The following is a 21,542-nucleotide window of genomic DNA, read 5'->3' as shown; positions in this document are numbered from 1 at the left end:
TCCCTCACCACCGACCCTCCCCCTCACTCCTCACCACCGACCCTCCCCACACTCCCTCACCACCGACCCTCCCTCACAGTTCCTCACCACCAACCCTCCCTCACAGTTCCTCACCACCAACCCTCCCTCACAGTTCCTCACCACCGACCCTCCCCCGCACTCCTCACCACCGACCCTCCCCCGCACTCCTCACCACCGACCCTCCCTCCTACTCCCTCACCACCGACCCTCCCCCGCACTCCCTCACCACCGACCCTCACTCCTACTCCCTCACCACCGTCCCTCCCCCGCACTCCTCACAACCAACCCTCCCTCACAGTTCCTCACCACTGACCCTCCCCACACTCCCTCACCACCGACCCTCCCTCACAGTTCCTCACCACTGACCCTCCGCACACTCCCTCACCACCGACCCTCCCTCACAGTTCCTCACCACTGACCCTCCCCACACTCCCTCACCACCGACCCTCCCTCACAGTTCCTCACCACCGACTCTCCCCACACTCCCTCACCACCGACCCACCCTCACAGTTCCTCACCACCGACCCTCCCCCGCACTCCTCACCACCGACCCTCCCCCGCACTCCTCACCACCGACCCTCCCTCCTACTCCCTCACCACCGACCCTCCCCCGCACTCCCTCACCACCGACTCTCCCTCACCACCGACCCTCCCCACACTCCCTCACCACCGACCCTCCCTGCACTCCCTCACCACCGACCCTCCCTCACACTCCCTCACCACCGACCCCCGCACTCCTCACCACCGACCCTCCCCACACTCCCTCACCACCGACCCTCCCCACACTCCCTCACCACCGACCCTCCCCCGCACTCCTCACCACCGACCCTCCCCACACTCCCTCACCACCGACCCTCCCTCACACTCCCTCACCACCGACCCTCCCCCGCACTCCTCACCACCGACCCTCCCCACACTCCCTCACCACCGACCCTCCCCACACTCCCTCACCACCGACCCTCCCCCGCACTCCTCACCACCGACCCTCCCCACACTCCCTCACCACCGACCCTCCCCCGCACTCCCTCACCATCGACCCTCCCCCGCACTCCCTCACCACCGACCCTCCCCACACTCCCTCACCACCGACCCTCCCCCGCACTCCCTCACCACCGACCCTCCCCACACTCCCTCACCACCAACCCTCCCCCGCACTCCCTCACCACCGACCCTCCCTCACAGTCCCTCACCACCAACCCTCCCTCACACTCCCTCACCACCGACCCTCCCCCGCACTCCTCACCACCGACCCTCCCCACACTCCCTCACCACCGACCCTCCCCACACTCCCTCACCACCGACCCTCCCCCGCACTCCTCACCACCGACCCTCCCCACACTCCCTCACCACCGACCCTCCCCCGCACTCCCTCACCATCGACCCTCCCCCGCACTCCCTCACCACCGACCCTCCCCACACTCCCTCACCACCGACCCTCCCCCGCACTCCCTCACCACCGACCCTCCCCACACTCCCTCACCACCAACCCTCCCCCGCACTCCCTCACCACCGACCCTCCCTCACAGTCCCTCACCACCAACCCTCCCTCACAGTTCCTCACCACCGACCCTCCCTCACAGTTCCTCACCACCGACCCTCCCCCGCACTCCTCACCACCAACCCTCCCTCACAGTTCCTCACCACCGACCCTCCCTCACAGTTCCTCACCACCGACCCTCCCCCGCACTCCTCACCACCAACCCTCCCTCACAGTTCCTCACCACCAACCCTCCCTCACAGTTCCTCACCACCGACCCTCCCCCGCACTCCTCACCACCAACCCTCCCTCACAGTTCCTCACCACCAACCCTCCCTCACAGTTCCTCACCACCAACCCTCCTCCGCATTCCTCACAACCAACCCTCCCTCACAGTTCCTCACCACCGACCCTCCCTCACAGTTCCTCACCACTGACCCTCCCCACACTCCCTCACCACCGACCCTCCCTCACAGTTCCTCACCACCGACCCTCCCCACACTCCCTCACCACCGACCCACCCTCACAGTTCCTCACCACCGACCCTCCCCCGCACTCCTCACCACCGACCCTCCCCCGCACTCCTCACCACCGACCCTCCCTCCTACTCCCTCACCACCGACCCTCCCCCGCACTCCCTCACCACCGACCCTCACTCCTACTCCCTCACCACCGTCCCTCCCCCGCACTCCTCACAACCAACCCTCCCTCACAGTTCCTCACCACTGACCCTCCCCACACTCCCTCACCACCGACCCTCCCTCACAGTTCCTCACCACTGACCCTCCGCACACTCCCTCACCACCGACCCTCCCTCACAGTTCCTCACCACTGACCCTCCCCCGCACTCCTCACCACCGACCCTCCCCCGCACTCCTCACCACCGACCCTCCCTCCTACTCCCTCACCACCGACCCTCCCTCCTACTCCCTCACCACCGACCCTCCCTCACACTCCCTCACCACCGACCCTCCCCACACTCCTCACCACCGACCCTCCCCCGCACTCCTCACCACCGACCCTCCCTCCTACTCCCTCACCACCGACCCTCCCTCCTACTCCACCACCGACCCTCCCTCACACTCCCTCACCACCGACCCTCCCCACACTCCCTCACCACCGACCCTCCCTCACACTCCCTCACCACCGACCCTCCCCACACTCCCTCACCACCGTCCCTCCCCACACTCCCTCACCACCGACCCTCCCTCACAGTTCCTCACTACCGACCCTCCCCCGCACTCCTCACAACCAACCCTCCCTCACAGTTCCTCACCACCGACCCTCCCTCACAGTTCCTCACCACCGACCCTCCCCACACTCCCTCACCACCGACCCTCCCTCACAGTTCCTCACCACCGACCCTCCCCACACTCCCTCACCACCGACCCTCCCTCACAGTTCCTCACCACCGACCCTCCCTCACAGTTCCTCACCACCGACCCTCCACCGCACTCCTCACCACCGACCCTCCTCCGCACTCCTAACCACCAACCCTCCCTCCTACTCCACCACCGACCCTCCCCCGCACTCCCTCACCACCGACCCTCCCTCACAGTTCCTCACCACCGACCCTCCCCCGCACTCCTCACCACCGACCCCACACTCCCTCACCACCGACCCTCCCTCACAGTTCCTCACCACCGACCCTCCCCCGCACTCCCTCACCACCGACCCTCCCTCACACTCCCTCACCACCGACCCTCCCCACACTCCTCACCACCGACCCTCCCCCGCACTCCCTCACCACCGACCCTCCCTCACCACCGACCCTCCCCCGCACTCCTCACCACCGACCCTCCCTCCTACTCCCTCACCACCGACCCTCCCCCGCACTCCCTCACCACCGACCCTCCCTCCTACTCCCTCACCACCGACCCTCCCCCGCACTCCTCACCACCGACCCTCCCTCACAGTTCCTCACCACTGACCCTCCCTCACCACCGACCCTCCCCCGCACTCCTCACCACCGACCCTCCCCCGCACTCCCTCACCACCGACCCTCCCTCACACTCCCTCACCACCGACCCTCCCCACACTCCCTCACCACCGACCCTCCCTCACAGTTCCTCACCACTGACCCTCCCTCACAGTTCCTCACCACCGACCCTCCCCACACTCCCTCACCACCGACCCTCCCTCACACTCCCTCACCACCGACCCTCCCCACACTCCCTCACCACCGACCCTCCCTCACAGTTCCTCACCACTGACCCTCCCTCACCACCGACCCTCCCTCACAGTTCCTCACCACTGACCCTCCCTCACCACCGTCCCTCCCTCACACTCCCTCAGCACCGCCCCTCTCCATACCAGTTTTTCTCAGTGAGGATTGTGTGAGAGAGCTGTGGTCTCGCCATGGAAAGGACCTGTCCTCGGAGTTTCCCAATCAAGCCCTGGAAGCTGGGGTGCCCTCTGTAACCAGGCAGCAGAGGGAACAGGGAGATCCCACCAGCCCCTATGGGAGACAGGGAGCATCCTGCTGTGAATAAACTCAATCCATTATCACCAATGTGTCATTAAATCTGCCTCATTATGATTGTTTTATCACACCAACTTTCTCTGTATCCGTTTGTTTAATCACACATTTCCTCTGTATGTTTATTGTCATTCACCACGCTGAAGGAGACAACGTTCCTGTGGGCCGAACAGCAGAACGTAATGCAGATAACACGTAAAGTCTTACTATAAATTAACAAATTATATAGTATATTTACACACAAGTTAAAAAATAAACAGTTTAAAGCTACTGGCACTTTGTACATGAGATTTGGGAGGTGGCAGGAAGTTCAGAACTCCTACAGAGAAGTTGTTTCCTGTCCTAACAGCCCTTGTCCTAATGCCACAGTGCGTCCTGCCTGACGGTAGGGGGGCAAGGAGATTGGGGGACGATTGGGGGGGGGGGGAATTCATTGAAACGCTGAGGGCCCTGCACGCGCAGTGCTGGTGATGGCTGGAAGACAGCCCTCAATGATCCTCTCAGAATCCTCAGTAGTTCTGTGAATGTTTAACCGTGTTCTACCACAATACACAATGTGATCTGTACGAACAGTCTGCAAGACAAGCTTTTCACTGTATCTCAGAACGTGACAATATAAATCGATACTAATTGCTGTTTAGCAGCTGCACTAGAGTATATATAAAAATACTTACCAAAAAAAAGTAAAATTAAATAAATAATGCAAAAATAGTGAGGTAGTGTTCATGGACCATTCAGGTATCTGATAGCAGAGGGCAAGAAGCTGTTCCTGAAGATTTGTGTGTGTCTTGATATGGCAACTGGTCTGCATGAGACTGCAAGGAACTGCAGAGAGTTGCGGACACAGCTCAGCACAACACCCCTGAACTCTGTCCACACATCTCACCATCTTGGAAAAGCAGTTACAATCAAAAATCCTACGCACCAGACATTCTCTCTTTCCCCCTCCCATCGGGCAGAAGCTACATCTCAGCCTGAAACTTTGACTGTTTATTCCTCTCCATAGATGCTGCCTGTCTCGCTGAGTTCTTCCAGCATTTTGTACATGTCACTCTGGATTTCCAATCTCTTGTCCTTACTATACTTTGCAATGTGTTTATCTGAAAGTCCACACACATATGGAATTATCTTTCGGGGTGACACACAAACGTAACAGTTCCACTCTCTCAGTACATGTGCCAAGAATAACCCAATTACTGGCTTTCCTTCAATCCAAATAAGACACTCCATGGGCTCGACATCATCAATCTGGTTTGTCACAAAGAGTCTAACTGGCTGCGGAGGGTCGAAGACTTAGTCAGCTGCTTTACAGGTACTAGCCTCCCCAGCATTGAAGAGCGTCGAAAGGCGGTGCCTCGAGGAGGTACTACTAACAACCCTGGCCATCCAGAACACGCCTCTTCTCGCTACGATTATCAGGGACATACAGGAGCCTGAAGATACACACTGAACACTTTAGGAACAGATTCTCCCTCTCTGCCACCAGATTTCCGAATGGTCTGCAAACGCATAAACACTCGCATCGCTATTTCCCTTTTGCATAATTTATTTTTGATAGTAATTTTTCATGTTCGGCTCTGCAATGCTCCCTGGATTGGAGAGCAGGCCATGAGGACAGGCTGAGTGAACTGGGGCTTTTCTCTTTCGAGTGAAAACCGATGAGAGTCGACTTGATAGAGGTGTAACATGCTGTAAGGTTTCACTGCTAGTGAATGGTTTCTGTGTAGCAGCGATGTTTGGGTTATGACTGGAAATAACGGGGTTTGGAATGCTGTGGGGGGGGGGGCGCTATCCAATAAGAAAAACTGTTGTTCTTTTTTGTGAGTTTGGAAGAGAGATTTTCGCGATCTTTTGCCGGGGAGAGAAGATGCGAATGGAGAGAGTTGGTAGACCGCCAGACGGAGTGGCCTTGGAGCGAGGGTCCGGAGGGCAGCGAAGATCGGAGGAGGCCGATGGTGAACGGCCGGCTGATCGGTGAGCTCCAACCTTGCGCAGTGGACTGTTTCATGAGAATGAGTCCTTTCTCTTTTTTTTTGTTTTCTTTACTAACCCTATAGTCAAAGTAAGAATTATAAAGCTCAATCGTTTAATCACATATTGTGTACTGTTTGTAATTTTGGGGTACTGATTTGTGACAGGGAACACATCCGGCAGCATCCACCCAAAGTTTGGCGGGGCCGGGGGGGTTATCAGGCCTAGCTGAAGCCAGGGTTACAGAGGTGTACAAGGAGACGAGGGGCAAAGATCAAGTGGGCAGCCAGGGCTGAGGAAATAGCTAATATGAAGGGGCATAGTTTTAAGGTGCTTGGAGAAAAGTATAGAAGGGATGTCAGAGGTAGGTTTGCTTTAGACACAGAGTGGTGGGTGAGTGGAAAGCCCAGCCAGCAGTGGTGGTCAAGGGCAGATACATCAGGGACACTTACACAGATATATTAATGACAGAAAAATGGAGGACAATATAGGAGGGAGGGTGAGATTGCTTCTGAAACATCGTAACCTGTGTGAGTGTGTGATGGGGCGTAGTGGAGGGTGTTTCACTGACTCTCGGTCGGTAACCCTACCTGCCCTTGAGAGGTTTTCATCAGCTTCGCTTTCCATCACCGGCAACAGGAACAGGTTGACTTCAGACTCCAGGAAATCGCTGCTCAAGCCTGGAAAGATGTTGCAGTCCAGCATGGATATGGCACCTAGGCACATGGGAAGAAGGGAATGTCAGCAGCACCACTACTGTTGCAATGATGGTAGTCCAGCTCCTGCAACACCAACCTCCAATGGTTCCACACTTTGTAAATTGCCTCTGTAAATGCATGAAAATACATTCTTTCCATGTATAATTATAAACTATCTAAATGTGCACATCACACTTTTTCCATATAATCGCATTACATTCACTCTCTTTCCACATATAAACTCTCTATGTAAACACATCATGTTACAATTACGTGCTTTCTACATATGAAATTTGTATGTAAACATGTCATGTGACAATTACACACTTTCCATAGAAAAAATTTCTATGTAAAGGAGTCATGTTACAATTACATAGAAAGTTAATGTGGAAAAAGCATCCCATTACAATTACATATTTTCCACATATAAACTTTCTATGTAAACATGTCACATTACAATTACATACTTTCTACACATAATGGAAGTTTTCTATGCTCCAGACAGACTTTGAAGGGAGGACGGTCAAGGATTATGTAGGCTTCGTTGTGTCGGCTAAGAATATCCGCAGAGACAGGACTACATACTTAATTAAAGCCATTAACTCTGCCTAGTACAACAATGCACCAAGAGTCAGGCAGTTTTTAACATGTACTAAGTTCTGCCCAGGAGGGCAATCAGGCGAGGAGGGGCTTTAATAACCTGACCTTGTTTCCCGTTACCCATGTTGGGGACTGATGCCTGATTACCTTTGTACTTGAGGTGGGAGTGCAACATCAGCTTGTTGATGACTGTGTGCATTTTCTTCAGGTTTCGAGGGCAGAAGTCTTCACGATGGGCCTTATTCTGGAGGAACACTGTGGAGGGGGGACAGAAAGTTAAACTCAGGTAAGGAATCCGAGTGCAGGAAATGTTCCAGTATACATCCTGGGGTATTAATGAATAAAAACCATCCCAGCTTCTCCGGTGAGGGAGAAACGGGGGCAGCTGACCCTTGGCTTGGTTGGAGACGGGGAGGACAGAGGGTCAGAGTGATTTCTGGCAGCTGAAGACATGACCAGAAGGAACTGAGGCTGGGAGGAACAGTGGGGAGTTAGGATGGAGATAGGTGAAGTGTAGGGGCTCACAATGTGGGAAGGGTCAAAACTAGTTACAGAAGTAAGCAGGTGTAAGGAAATGGAGAGTGTTAACCTCAACCAAACCTTAATCCTAATGCAATGTCAGACACAGAGTGCAGTTTCCTTCCTACCGTCCCATCACACACTCCCCGGGTCAGACACAGAGTAAATCTCCCTCCACACCATCCCATCACACACTCCCGGGATGAGACGTAGAGTGAATCTCCCTCCACACCGTCCCATCACACACTCCCGGGGTCAGACACAGAGTGAATCTCACTCCACACCGTCCCATCACACACTCCCGGGATCAGACACAGAGTGAATCTCCCTCCACACCATCCCATCACACACTCCCGGGGTCAGACACAGAGTGAATCTCCCTCCACACTGTCCCATCACACACTCCCGGGGTCAGACACAGAGTGAATCTCCCTCCACACCGTCCCATCACACACTCCCGGGCTCAGACACAGAGTGAATCTCCCTCCACACCGTCCCATCACACACTCCCAGGGTCAGATACAAGAGTGAATTTCCCTCCACACCGTCCCATCACACACTCCCGGGGTCAGATACAGAGTGAATCTCCCTCCACACCGTTCCATCACACACTCCCAGGGTCAGATACAGAGTGAATCTCCCTCCACACCGTCCCATCACACACTCCCAGGGTCAGACACAGAGTGAATCTCCCTCCACACCATCCCATCACACACTCCCGGGGTCAGACACAGAGTGAATCTCCCTCCACACCGTCTCATCACACACTCCCGGGGTCAGACACAGAGTGAATCTCCCTCCACACCGTCCCATCACACAGTCCCGGGGTCAGACACAGAGTGAATCTCCCTCCACACTGTCCCATCACACACTCCCAGGGTCAGACACAGAGTGAATCTCCCTCCACACCATCCCATCACACAGTCCCGGGGTCAGACACTGAGTGAATCTCCCTCCACACTGTCCCATCACACACTCCCGGGGTCAGACACAGAGTGAATCTCCCTCCACACCGTCCCATCACACACTCCCAGGGTCAGACCAGAGTGAATCTCCCATCACACCGTCCCATCACACACTCCCGGGGTCAGACACAGAGTGAATCTCCCTCCACACCGTCCCATCACACAGTCCCGGGGTCAGACACAGAGTGAATCTCCCTCCACACCGTCCCATCACACACTCCCAGGGTCAGACACAGAGTGAATCTCCCTCCACACCGTCCAATCAAACACTCCCCGGGTCAGACACAGAGTGACTCTCCCTCCACACCGTCCCATCACACACTCCCCGGGTCAGACACAGAGTGACTCTCCCTCCACACCGTCCCATCACACACTCCCCGGGTCAGACACAGAGTGAATCTCCCTCCACACTGTCCCATCACACACTCCCGGGGTCAGACACAGAGTGAAACTCCCTACACACCGTCCCATCACACACTCCCAGGGTCAGACACAGAGTGAATCTCCCTCCACCACTGTCCCATCACACAATCCCAGGGTCAGACACAGAGTGAATCTCCCTCCAGACTGTCCCATCACACACTCCCGGGGTCAGACACAGGGTGAATCTCCCTCCACACCGTCCCATCACACACTCCCGGGATCAGACACAGAGTGAATCTCCCTCCACACCATCCCATCACACACTCCCGGGGTCAGACACAGAGTGAATCTCCCTCCACACTGTCCCATCACACACTCCCGGGGTCAGACACAGAGTGAATCTCCCTCCACACTGTCCCATCACACACTCCCGGGGTCAGACACAGAGTGAATCTCCCTCCACACCATCCCATCACACACTCCCGGGCTCAGACACAGAGTGAATCTCCCTCCACACCGTCCCATCACACACTCCCAGGGTCAGATACAAGAGTGAATTTCCCTCCACACCGTCCCATCACACACTCCCGGGGTCAGATACAGAGTGAATCTCCCTCCACACCGTCCCATCACACACTCCCAGGGTCAGACACAGAGTGAATCTCCCTCCACACCATCCCATCACACACTCCCGGGGTCAGACACAGAGTGAATCTCCCTCCACACCGTCTCATCACACACTCCCGGGGTCAGACACAGAGTGAATCTCCCTCCACACCGTCCCATCACACAGTCCCGGGGTCAGACACAGAGTGAATCTCCCTCCACACTGTCCCATCACACACTCCCAGGGTCAGACACAGAGTGAATCTCCCTCCACACCATCCCATCACACAGTCCCGGGGTCAGACACAGAGTGAATCTCCCTCCACACTGTCCCATCACACACTCCCGGGGTCAGACACAGAGTGAATCTCCCTCCACACCGTCCCATCACACACTCCCAGGGTCAGACCAGAGTGAATCTCCCATCACACCGTCCCATCACACACTCCCGGGGTCAGACACAGAGTGAATCTCCCTCCACACCGTCCCATCACACAGTCCCGGGGTCAGACACAGAGTGAATCTCCCTCCATACCGTCCCATCATACACTCCCGGGGTCAGACACAGAATGAATCTCCCTCCACACTGTCCCATCACACACTCCCGGGGTCAGACACAGAGTGAATCTCCCTCCACACCGTCCCATCACACACTCCCCGGGTCAGACACAGAGTGAATCTCCCTCCACACCGTCCAATCAAACACTCCCCGGGTCAGACACAGAGTGACTCTCCCTCCACACCGTCCCATCACACACTCCCGGGGTCAGACACAGAGTGAATATCCCTCCACACTGTCCCATCACACACTCCCGGGGTCAGACACAGAGTGAAACTCCCTACACACCGTCCCATCACACACTCCCAGGGTCAGACACAGAGTGAATCTCCCTCCACCACTGTCCCATCACACAATCCCAGGGTCAGACACAGAGTGAATCTCCCTCCAGACTGTCCCATCACACACTCCCGGGGTCAGACACAGGGTGAATACCTTACCAATGTTTGGGTAGTACTCTGTGCCTTCATCAGCGCCAGAGCCCCCGCTCAGTTCATGGCTGGGGGAGGGTGTGGAGGGTTTCAGCATCTCCGCTGTCTGCAGGAATCTGCAGGGCCAGACACAAAATGAAAATCCATCCATTACCATCGTTTCAGTCCAGGACCACTCTCCCAGGCAGAAAGTCTCCCACATTCGCTGACACATGACAGTTAACAAGACCAGAACAAACTCTGTTCCAGACAGAAAGGTGCTGTGGGAAGGGAGCGCCAGGGGAGGGGCAAAGAGCACCGTGGGAGGGGCAGCGGGCCGGGAGCGTCGTGGGTGGGGCAGCGGGAAGGGAGCATCGTGGGAGGGGCAGCGGGAAGGGAGCATCGTGGGAGGGGCAGCGGGCAGGGAGAGCCGCGGGAGGGACAGCGGGAAGGGAGAGTCGTGGGAGGGGCAGCGGGAAGGGAGCATCGCGGGAGGGACAGCGGGAAGGGAGAGCCGCGGGAGGGACAGCGGGAAGGGAGAGTCGTGGGAGGGACAGCGGGAAGGGAGAGTCGTGGGAGGGGCAGTGGGAAGGGAGAGTCGTGGGAGGGACAGCGGGAAGGGAGAGTCGTGGGAGGGGCAGCGGGAAGGGAGAGTCGTGAGTGGGGCAGCGGGAAGGGAGAGTCGTGGGAGGGGCAGCGGGCAGGGAGAGTCGTGGGAGGGGCAGAGGGAAGGGAGACCCGTGGGAGGGGCAGAGGGAAGGAAGAGTCGTGGGAGGGGCAGAGGGAAGGGAGACCCGTGGGAGGGGCAGAGGGAAGGGAGAGTCGTGGGAGGGACAGCGGGAAGGGAGAGTCGTGGGAGGGGCCGCGGGCAGGGAGCGCCGTGGGAGGGGCAGCGGGAAGGGAGAGTCGTGGGAGGGACAGCGGGAAGGGAGAGTCGTGGGAGGGGCAGAGGGAAGGGAGAGTCGTGGGAGGGGCAGCGGGAAGGGAGAGTCGTGGGTGGGGCAGCGGGAAGGGAGAGTCGTGGGAGGGGCCGCGGGCAGGGAGAGTCGTGGGAGGGGCAGCGGGAAGGGAGAGTCGTGGGAGGGGCCGCGGGCAGGGAGAGTCGTGGGAGGGGCAGCGGGCAGGGAGAGTCGTGGGAGGGGCAGCGGGAAGGGAGAGTCGTGGGTGGGACAGCGGGAAGGGAGAGCCGTGGGAGGGGCAGCGGGAAGGGAGAGTCGTGGGAGGGACAGAGGGAAGGGAGAGTCGTGGGAGGGGCAGAGGGAAGGGAGAGTCGTGGGAGGGACAGCGGGAAGGGAGACCCGTGGGAGGGGCAGAGGGAAGGGAGAGTCGTGGGAGGGGCAGAGGGAAGGGAGAGTCGTGGGAGGGACAGCGGGAAGGGAGAGTCGTGGGAGGGACAGTGGGAAGGGAGAGTCGTGGGATGGGCAGCGGGAAGGGAGAGTTGTGGGAGGGGCAGCGGGAAGGGAGAGTCGTGGGAGGGGCAGAGGGAAGGGAGAGTCGTGGGAGGGACAGCGGGAAGGGAGAGTCGTGGGAGGGACAGCGGGAAGGGAGAGTCGTGGGATGGGCAGCGGGAAGGGAGAGTTGTGGGAGGGACAGCGGGAAGGGAGAGTCGTGGGAGGGGCAGCGGGAAGGGAGAGTCGTGGGAGGGACAGCGGGAAGGGAGAGTCGTGGGAGGGACAGCGGGAAGGGAGAGTCGTCGGAGGGGCAGCGGGAAGGGAGAGTCGTGGGAGGGACAGCGGGAAGGGAGAGTCGTGGGAGGGACAGCGGGAAGGGAGAGTCGTGGGAGGGGCCGCGGGCAGGGAGAGTCGTGGGAGGGGCCGCGGGCAGGGAGAGTCGTGGGATGGGCAGCGGGAAGGGAGAGTCGTGGGAGGGGCAGAGGGAAGGGAGAGTCGTGGGATGGGCAGCGGGAAGGGAGAGTCGTGGGAGGGAAGCGGGAAGGGAGAGTCGTGGGAGGGGCAGAGGGAAGGGAGAGTCGTCGGAGGGGCAGCGGAAAGGGAGAGTCGTCGGAGGGGCAGCGGGAAGGGAGAGTCGTCGGAGGGGCAGCGGGAAGGGAGAGTCGTGGGAGGGACAGCGGGAAGGGAGAGTCGTGGGAGGGGCAGCGGGAAGGGAGAGTCGTGGGAGGGGCAGAGGGAAGGGAGAGTCGTGGGAGGGACAGCGGGAAGGGAGAGTCGTGGGAGGGGCAGAGGGAAGGGAGAGTCGTGGGAGGGGCAGAGGGAAGGGAGAGTCGTGGGAGGGACAGCGGGAAGGGAGAGTCGTGGGAGGGGCAGAGGGAAGGGAGACCCGTGGGAGGGGCAGAGGGAAGGGAGAGTCGTGGGAGGGACAGCGGGAAGGGAGAGTCGTGGGAGGGACAGCGGGAAGGGAGAGTCGTGGGAGGGACAGCGGGAAGGGAGAGTCGTCGGAGGGGCAGCGGGAAGGGAGAGTCGTGGGAGGGACAGCGGGAAGGGAGAGTCGTGGGAGGGACAGCGGGAAGGGAGAGTCGTGGGAGGGGCCGCGGGCAGGGAGAGTCGTGGGATGGGCAGCGGGAAGGGAGAGTCGTGGGAGGGGCAGAGGGAAGGGAGAGTCGTGGGATGGGCAGCGGGAAGGGAGAGTCGTGGGAGGGGCAGAGGGAAGGGAGAGTCGTGGGAGGGGCAGCGGGAAGGGAGAGTCGTGGGAGGGACAGCGGGAAGGGAGACCCGTCGGATGGGCAGCGGGAAGGGAGAGTCGTGGGAGGGGCAGAGGGAAGGGAGAGTCGTGGGAGGGACAGCGGGACGGGAGAGTCGTGGGAGGGGCAGCGGGAAGGGAGAGTCGTGGGAGGGGCAGAGGGAAGGGAGAGTCGTGGGAGGGGCAGCGGGAAGGGAGAGTCGTGGGAGGGGCAGCGGGAAGGGAGAGTCGTGGGAGGGACAGCGGGAAGGGAGAGTCGTGGGAGGGACAGAGGGAAGGGAGAGTCGTGGGAGGGGCAGCGGGAAGGGAGAGTCGTGGGAGGGACAGCGGGAAGGGAGAGTCGTGGGAGGGACAGCGGGAAGGGAGACCCGTGGGAGGGACAGCGGGAAGGGAGAGTCGTGGGAGGGACAGCGGGAAGGGAGACCCGTGGGAGGGGCAGAGGGAAGGGAGACCCGTGGGAGGGACAGCGGGAAGGGAGACCCGTCGGATGGGCAGCGGGAAGGGAGAGTCGTGGGAGGGGCAGCGGGAAGGGAGAGTCGTGGGAGGGGCAGCGGGAAGGGAGAGTCGTGGGAGGGGCAGCGGGAAGGGAGAGTCGTGGGAGGGGCCGCGGGCAGGGAGCGCCGTGGGAGGGGCAGCGTGAAGGGAGAGTCGTGGGAGGGGCAGAGGGAAGGGAGACCCGTGGGAGGGGCAGAGGGAAGGGAGAGTCGTGGGAGGGGCAGAGGGAAGGGAGAGTCGTGGGAGGGGCAGCGGGAAGGGAGAGTCGTGGGAGGGGCAGCGGGAAGGGAGAGTCGTGGGAGGGGCAGCGGGAAGGGAGAGTCGTGGGAGGGGCAGAGGGAAGGGAGAGTCGTGGGAGGGGCAGCGGGATGGGAGAGTCGTGGGAGGGGCAGAGGGAAGGGAGAGTCGTGGGTGGGGCAGCGGGAAGGGAGAGTCGTGGGAGGGGCCGCGGGCAGGGAGCGCCGTGGGAGGGGCAGCGTGAAGGGAGAGTCGTGGGAGGGGCAGAGGGAAGGGAGACCCGTGGGAGGGGCAGAGGGAAGGGAGAGTCGTGGGAGGGGCAGAGGGAAGGGAGACCCGTCGGATGGGCAGCGGGAAGGGAGAGTCATGGGAGGGGCAGCGGGAAGGGAGAGTCGTGGGAGGGACAGCGGGAAGGGAGAGTCGTGGGAGGGGCAGAGGGAAGGGAGAGTCGTGGGAGGGACAGCGGGAAGGGAGACCCGTGGGAGGGACAGCGGGAAGGGAGAGTCGTGGGAGGGACAGCGGGAAGGGAGAGTCGTGGGAGGGACAGCGGGAAGGGAGAGTCGTGGGAGGGGCAGAGGGAAGGGAGAGTCGTGGGAGGGGCAGAGGGAAGGGAGAGTCGTGGGAGGGACAGCGGGAAGGGAGAGTCGTGGGAGGGACAGCGGGAAGGGAGAGTCGTGGGAGGGGCAGAGGGAAGGGAGAGTCGTGGGAGGGACAGCGGGAAGGGAGAGTCGTGGGAGGGACAGCGGGAAGGGAGAGTCGTGGGAGGGACAGCGGGAAGGGAGATTCGTGGGAGGGGCAGCGGGAAGGGAGATTCGTGGGAGGGGTGAGAAGGGTGCACTTTGGGAGGGGCAGTGAGGACGACGCGCTGTGGAAAGGGTGGTGCTGAGTGTAAGCTGTGAGAGTGAGGAGGGACGCTGTGGGAGGGGCGGCGCGGGGGGGGGTCTGCATTCTTTCCTTGGATTATAACATGAAACAGGATATCTGGCCTTTCCAACACCGCAACCTACAGAATCCTGGAATGTGTCTTAAATTCTCGAGTACGGACTGATGATGATTTTCCTTGGCACCACCTGACATTGGAATGGATCTTTCCGAAATTCCGGGGGCTTGTTTGCTTTGCGGAGCTGTGGCCAAGGATTGTTAATCTGAGTCTGAAGTGGGACCAATCAGTGCAGGAGTTGCTGCCAAGTCGTCCTGAATTCCGTTCTCAGGATGCATTCCGTCCCATGGAGACAACCCCCACCTTCAGAGATCCTCAGGGGTCGGAGCTGACTTCAGAGGCCGCGGGCTGTATTTTGGCTGGAGTGCAGAACACTGCCCATTAAAAGGAAGGTGGTGGCTGGTCCATGAGCTTGGGAGAACAGAGTGCTGAAGGGGCAAGTGGCCTAGATTGCTTACCTGCAGCTTCCAGGTCTTATAAAAGCTCGAACCTGATCCACAATACTCGCCCTCACACCGAACCCTAACGCTACCCAACCACAACAGGACACCGAAAAAAAACCCTTGACCCCAAGCAAATCCAAGCCCCAATACACTGACCCCAGTCAACTGAAACACCGACCCCCACTCACCTCAAACCACAAACATTGACCCCACTCACCTCAAACACCGACCCCCACTCATCTCAAACCACAAACACTGACCCCACTCACCTCAAACACCGACCCCCACTCACGTCAAACCACAAACATTGACCCCACTCACCTCAAACCACAAACACTGACCCCAGTCACCTCAAACACCGACCCCAGTCACTCAAACACTGACCCCACTCACCTCAAACACCGACCCCCACTCACCTCAAACCACAAACATTGACCCCAGTCACCTCAAACCACAAACACTGACCCCAGTCACTCAAACACCGACCCCCACTCACCTCAAACCACAAACACTGACCCCAGTCACCTCAAACACCGACCCCCACTCACCTCAAACCACAAACACTGACCCCAGTCACCTCAAACACTGACCCCCACTCACCTCAAACCACAAACATTGACCCGTCACCTCAAACACCGACCCCCACTCACCTCAAACCACAAACATTGACCCCACTCACCTCAAACACCGACCTCCACTCACCTCAAACCACAACCATTGACCCCAGACACCTCAAACACCGACCCCCACTCGCCTCAAACCACAAACATTGACCCCACTCACCTCAAACACCGACCTCCACTCACCTCAAACCACAAACATTGACCACAGACACTCAAACACTGACCCCCACTCACCTCAAACCACAAACATTGACCCCACTCACCTCAAACACCGACCTCCACTCACCTCAAACCACAAACATTGACCCCAGTCACTCAAACACCGACCTCCACTCACCTCAAACCACAAACATTGACCCCAGTCACTCAAACACCGACCTCCACTCACCTCAAACCACAAACATTGACCCCACTCACCTCAAACACCGACCTCCACTCATCTCAAACCACAAACACTGATCCCAGTCACTCAAACACCGACCTCCACTCACCTCAAACCACAAACACTGATCCCAGTCACTCAAACACCAACCTCCACTCACCTCAAACCACAAACATTGACCCCACTCACCTCAAACACCGACCTCCACTCATCTCAAACCACAAACACTGACCCCAGTCACTCAAACACCGACCTCCACTCACCTCAAACCACAAACACTGACCCCAGTCACTCAAACACCGACCTCCACTCACCTCAAACCACAAACATTGATCCCACTCACCTCAACCACCGACCCCCACCCACCTCAAACCACAAACACTGACCCCACTCACCTCAAACACCGACCCCCACCCACCTCAAACCACAAACACTGACCCCACTCACCTCAAACATCGACCCCCACTCACCTCAAACCACACTGACCCCAGACACTCAAACACCGACCCCCACTCACCTCAAACCACAAACACTGACCCCAGTCAACTGAAACACTGACCCCCACTCACCTCAAACCACAAACACTGACCCCAGTCAACTGAAACACCGACCTCCACTCACCTCAAACCACATTGACCCCAGTCACCTCAAACACCGACCCCCACTCACCTCAAACCACAAACACTGACCCCAGTCACTCAAACACCGACCTCCACTCACCTCAAACCACAAACACTGACCCCAGTCACTCAAACACCGACCTCCACTCACCTCAAACCACAAACATTGATCCCACTCACCTCAACCACCGACCCCCACCCACCTCAAACCACAAACACTGACCCCACTCACCTCAAACACCGACCCCCACCCACCTCAAACCACAAACACTGACCCCACTCACCTCAAACATCGACCCCCACTCACCTCAAACCACACTGACCCCAGACACTCAAACACCGACCCCCACTCACCTCAAACCACAAACACTGACCCCAGTCAACTGAAACACTGACCCCCACTCACCTCAAACCACAAACACTGACCCCAGTCAACTGAAACACCGACCTCCACTCACCTCAAACCACATTGACCCCAGTCACCTCAAACACCGACCCCCACTCACCTCAAACCACACTGACCCCAGACACTCAAACACCGACCCCCACTCACCTCAAACCACAAACATTGACCCCAGTTACTCAAACACCGACCCCCACTCACCTCAAACCACAAACATTGACCCCAATCACTCAAACACCGACCCCCACTCACCTCAAACCACATTGACCCGTCACCTCAAACACCGACCCCCATTCACCTCAAACCACAAACACTGACCCCAGTTACTCAAACACCGACCCCCACCCACCTCAAACCACAAACACTGACCCCACTCACCTCAAACACCGACCCCCACCCACCTCAAACCACAAACACTGACCCCACTCACCTCAAACATCGACCCCCACTCACCTCAAACCACACTGACCCCAGACACTCAAACACCGACCCCCACTCACCTCAAACCACAAACACTGACCCCAGTCAACTGAAACACTGACCCCCACTCACCTCAAACCACAAACACTGACCCCAGTCAACTGAAACACCGACCTCCACTCACCTCAAACCACATTGACCCCAGTCACCTCAAACACCGACCCCCACTCACCTCAAACCACACTGACCCCAGACACTCAAACACCGACCCCCACTCACCTCAAACCACAAACATTGACCCCAGTTACTCAAACACCGACCCCCACTCACCTCAAACCACAAACATTGACCCCAATCACTCAAACACCGACCCCCACTCACCTCAAACCACATTGACCCGTCACCTCAAACACCGACCCCCATTCACCTCAAACCACAAACACTGACCCCAGTTACTCAAACACCGACCCCCACTCACCTCAAACCACACTGACCCCACTCACCTCAAACCACAAACATTGACCCCAGTCACCTCAAACACCGACACCCACTCACCTCAAACCACAAACATTGACCCCAGTCACCTCAAACACCGACCCCCACTCACCTCAAACCACAAACATTGACCCCACTCACCTCAAACACCGACCTCCACTCACCTCAAACCACAAACATTGACCACAGACACTCAAACACTGACCCCCACTCACCTCAAACCACAAACACTGACCCCAGTCACTCAAACACCGACCCTCACTCACCTCAAACCACAAACATTGACCCCAGTCACCTCAAACACCGACCCCCATTCACCTCAAACCACAAACAGACCCCAGTCACCTGAAACACCGACCCCCACTCACCTCAAACCACAAACACTGACCCCAGTCACTCAAACACCAACCCCAGTCAAACACTGACCCCAGTCACTCAAACACCGACCCCCACTCACCGCAAACCACAAACATTGACCCCAGTCACTCAAACACTGACCCCACTCACCTCAAACCACACTGACCCCAGACACTCAAACACCAACCCCCACTCACCTCAAACCACAAACACTGACCCCACTCACTCAAACACTCCCACTCACCTCAAACCACAAACACTGACCCCAGACACTCAAACACCGATCCCCACTCACCTCAAACCACAAACACTGACCCCAGTCACTCAAACACCGACCCCCACTCATCTCAAACCACACTGACCCCACTCACCTCAAACACTGACCCCCACTCACCTCAAACCACAAACACTGACCCCAGTCACCTCAAACACCGACCCCCACTCACCTCAAACCACAAACACTGACCCGTCACCTCAAACCACAAACACTGACCCGTCACCTCAAACCACAAACACTGACCCCAGACACCTCAAACACTGACCCCCATTCACCTCAAACCACAAACACTGACCCCAGTCACTCAAACACCGACCCTCACTCACCTCAAACCACAAACACTGACCCCAGTCACTCAAACACCGACCCCCACCCACCTCAAACCACAAACACTGACCCCAGACACCTCAAACACCGACCCCCACTTACTTCAAACCACAAACACTGACCCCAGTCACTCAAACACCGACCCCCACCCACCTCAAACCACAAACACTGACCCCAGACACCTCAAACACCGACCCCCACTCACCTCAAACCACAAACACTGACCCCAGTCACTCAAACACCGACCCTCACTCACCTCAAACCACAAACATTGACCCCTTACCACAAACACTGACCCCACTCACCTCAAACCACAAACATTGACCCAGTCACCTCAAACACCGCCCACTCACCTCAAACCACAAACACTGACCCCAGTCAAACACTGACCCCACTCACCTCAAACCACAAACATTGACCCCAGTCACCTCAAACACCGACCCCCACTCACCTCAAACCACATACACAGACCCCTTACCACAAACACTGACCCCACTCACCTCAAACCACAAACACTGACCCCAGTCACTCAAACACCGACCCTCACTCACCTCAAACCACAAACATTGACCCCTTACCTCAAACACCGACCCCCACTCACCTCAAACCACACTGACCCCACTCACCTCAAACCACAAACACTGACCCCAGTCACTCAAACACCGACCCCCACTCACCTCAAACCACACTGACCCCACTCACCTCAAACCACAAACACTGACCCCAGTCACTCAAACACCGACCTCCACTCACCTCAAACCCCATACACAGACCCCTTACCCCAAACACTGACCCCACTCACCTCAAACCCCATATACAGACCCCTTACCCCAAACACTGACCCCACTCACCTCAAACCCCATACACAGACCCCTTACCCCAAACACTGACCCCACTCACCTCAAACCCCATATACAGACCCCTTACTCCAAACACTGACCCCACTCACCTCAAACCCCATACACAGACCCCTTACCCCAAACACTGACCCCACTCACCTCAAACCCCATATACAGACCCCTTACTCCAAACACTGACCCCACTCACCTCAAACCCCATACACAGACCCCTTACCCCAAACACTGACCCCACTCACCTCAAACCCCATACACAGACCCATTACCCCAAACACTGACCCCACTCACCACAAACCTCATACACAGACCCTTACCCCAAACACTGACCCCTTACCCCAAACACTGACCCCTTACCCCAAACACTGACCCCTTACCCCAAACACTGACGCCACTCACCTCAAACCCCATACACAGACCCCTTACCCCAAACACTGACCCCACTCACCTCAAACCCCATATACAGACCCCTTACCCCAAACACTGACCCCACTCACCTCAAACCCCATACACAGACCCCTTACCCCAAACACTGACCCCACTCACCTCAAACCCCATACACAGACCCCTTACCCCAAACACTGACCCCATTCACCTCAAACCCCATACACAGACCCATTACCCCAAACACTGACCCCACTCACCACAAACCTCATACACAGACCCTTACCCCAAACACTGACCCCTTACCCCAAACACTGACGCCACTCATCCAAACACCAAATACTGACCCCCAAACTCTCACTCCAAAGCTCCAAATACTAACCGAAAATTCTCACCCCTAAACCCAAATATTGCCAGTGTGGTTTTGTGGTACAGCAGGGTGCGGGGGCCAGTGTGGGTCGTCAGGGAAGGGGTGCGTTTGGGTGGAGATGGAGTGGAGCTGGGCTGGGGGAAGGTCCTACCTGTACAGGTTAATGTCGGTGAACCAGTCCTGGACTACGATGACAGCATGACAGACCGTGAACAGGAAGGCAGCCAACTGTAGTGACTGTGGGAGAAGCAGACAATGGGGGTGAGAGACGGAGGAACAAACAGTGAGGGGGGCAAGGGGTGAGAGACGGATGGGGAGAGCAAACAAAGAGGGTGAGAGAAGGGGAAATAGAAAGACAATGGACATTCACATCATGATAGCGCCAGTTACCACGAGGACACTCTGTGGGTTGTTGTAAATATACCTCTCCTGAATTACTCTCACTGCAACCTGCAGTATGTAACTTCCCTCTAAGTAGTGTACTTTTAAATCAACTTAATGATCTGCAGATTTCACGACTGTTTGAGTGTCTTGGTGGACCAGGCAGGTATGGTACCTTTAAGAGAATGGCGTTCATCGCCATGGTCAGAATTGAAGCAGGGGAGGGCAC

The 21,542-nt window shown here is 57.8% G+C and overlaps 1 protein-coding gene across 1 annotated transcript in view; it reads right to left on the bottom strand.

Moving 5' to 3' along the window:
- smg9 (SMG9 nonsense mediated mRNA decay factor) overlaps positions 1 to 21,542 on the bottom strand; it is an 80,975-nt gene that overhangs the window by 8,686 nt on the left and 50,747 nt on the right. The window contains exons 7-11 of the mRNA XM_059957415.1: positions 21,084 to 21,169; positions 10,699 to 10,805; positions 7,394 to 7,501; positions 6,539 to 6,664; positions 3,812 to 3,956 (exon numbers count right to left, since the gene is read on the bottom strand). Coding sequence (XP_059813398.1) covers positions 3,812 to 3,956; positions 6,539 to 6,664; positions 7,394 to 7,501; positions 10,699 to 10,805; positions 21,084 to 21,169 — 572 coding nt within the window. The remainder of the gene's footprint in view (positions 1 to 3,811; positions 3,957 to 6,538; positions 6,665 to 7,393; positions 7,502 to 10,698; positions 10,806 to 21,083; positions 21,170 to 21,542) is intronic.

The sequence above is a fragment of the Hypanus sabinus genome (assembly GCF_030144855.1).
Source record: "Hypanus sabinus isolate sHypSab1 chromosome 1 unlocalized genomic scaffold, sHypSab1.hap1 SUPER_1_unloc_12, whole genome shotgun sequence".
Classification (NCBI taxonomy): Eukaryota; Metazoa; Chordata; class Chondrichthyes; order Myliobatiformes; family Dasyatidae; genus Hypanus; species Hypanus sabinus.
This window is presented reverse-complemented; position numbering and strand designations above follow the sequence as displayed.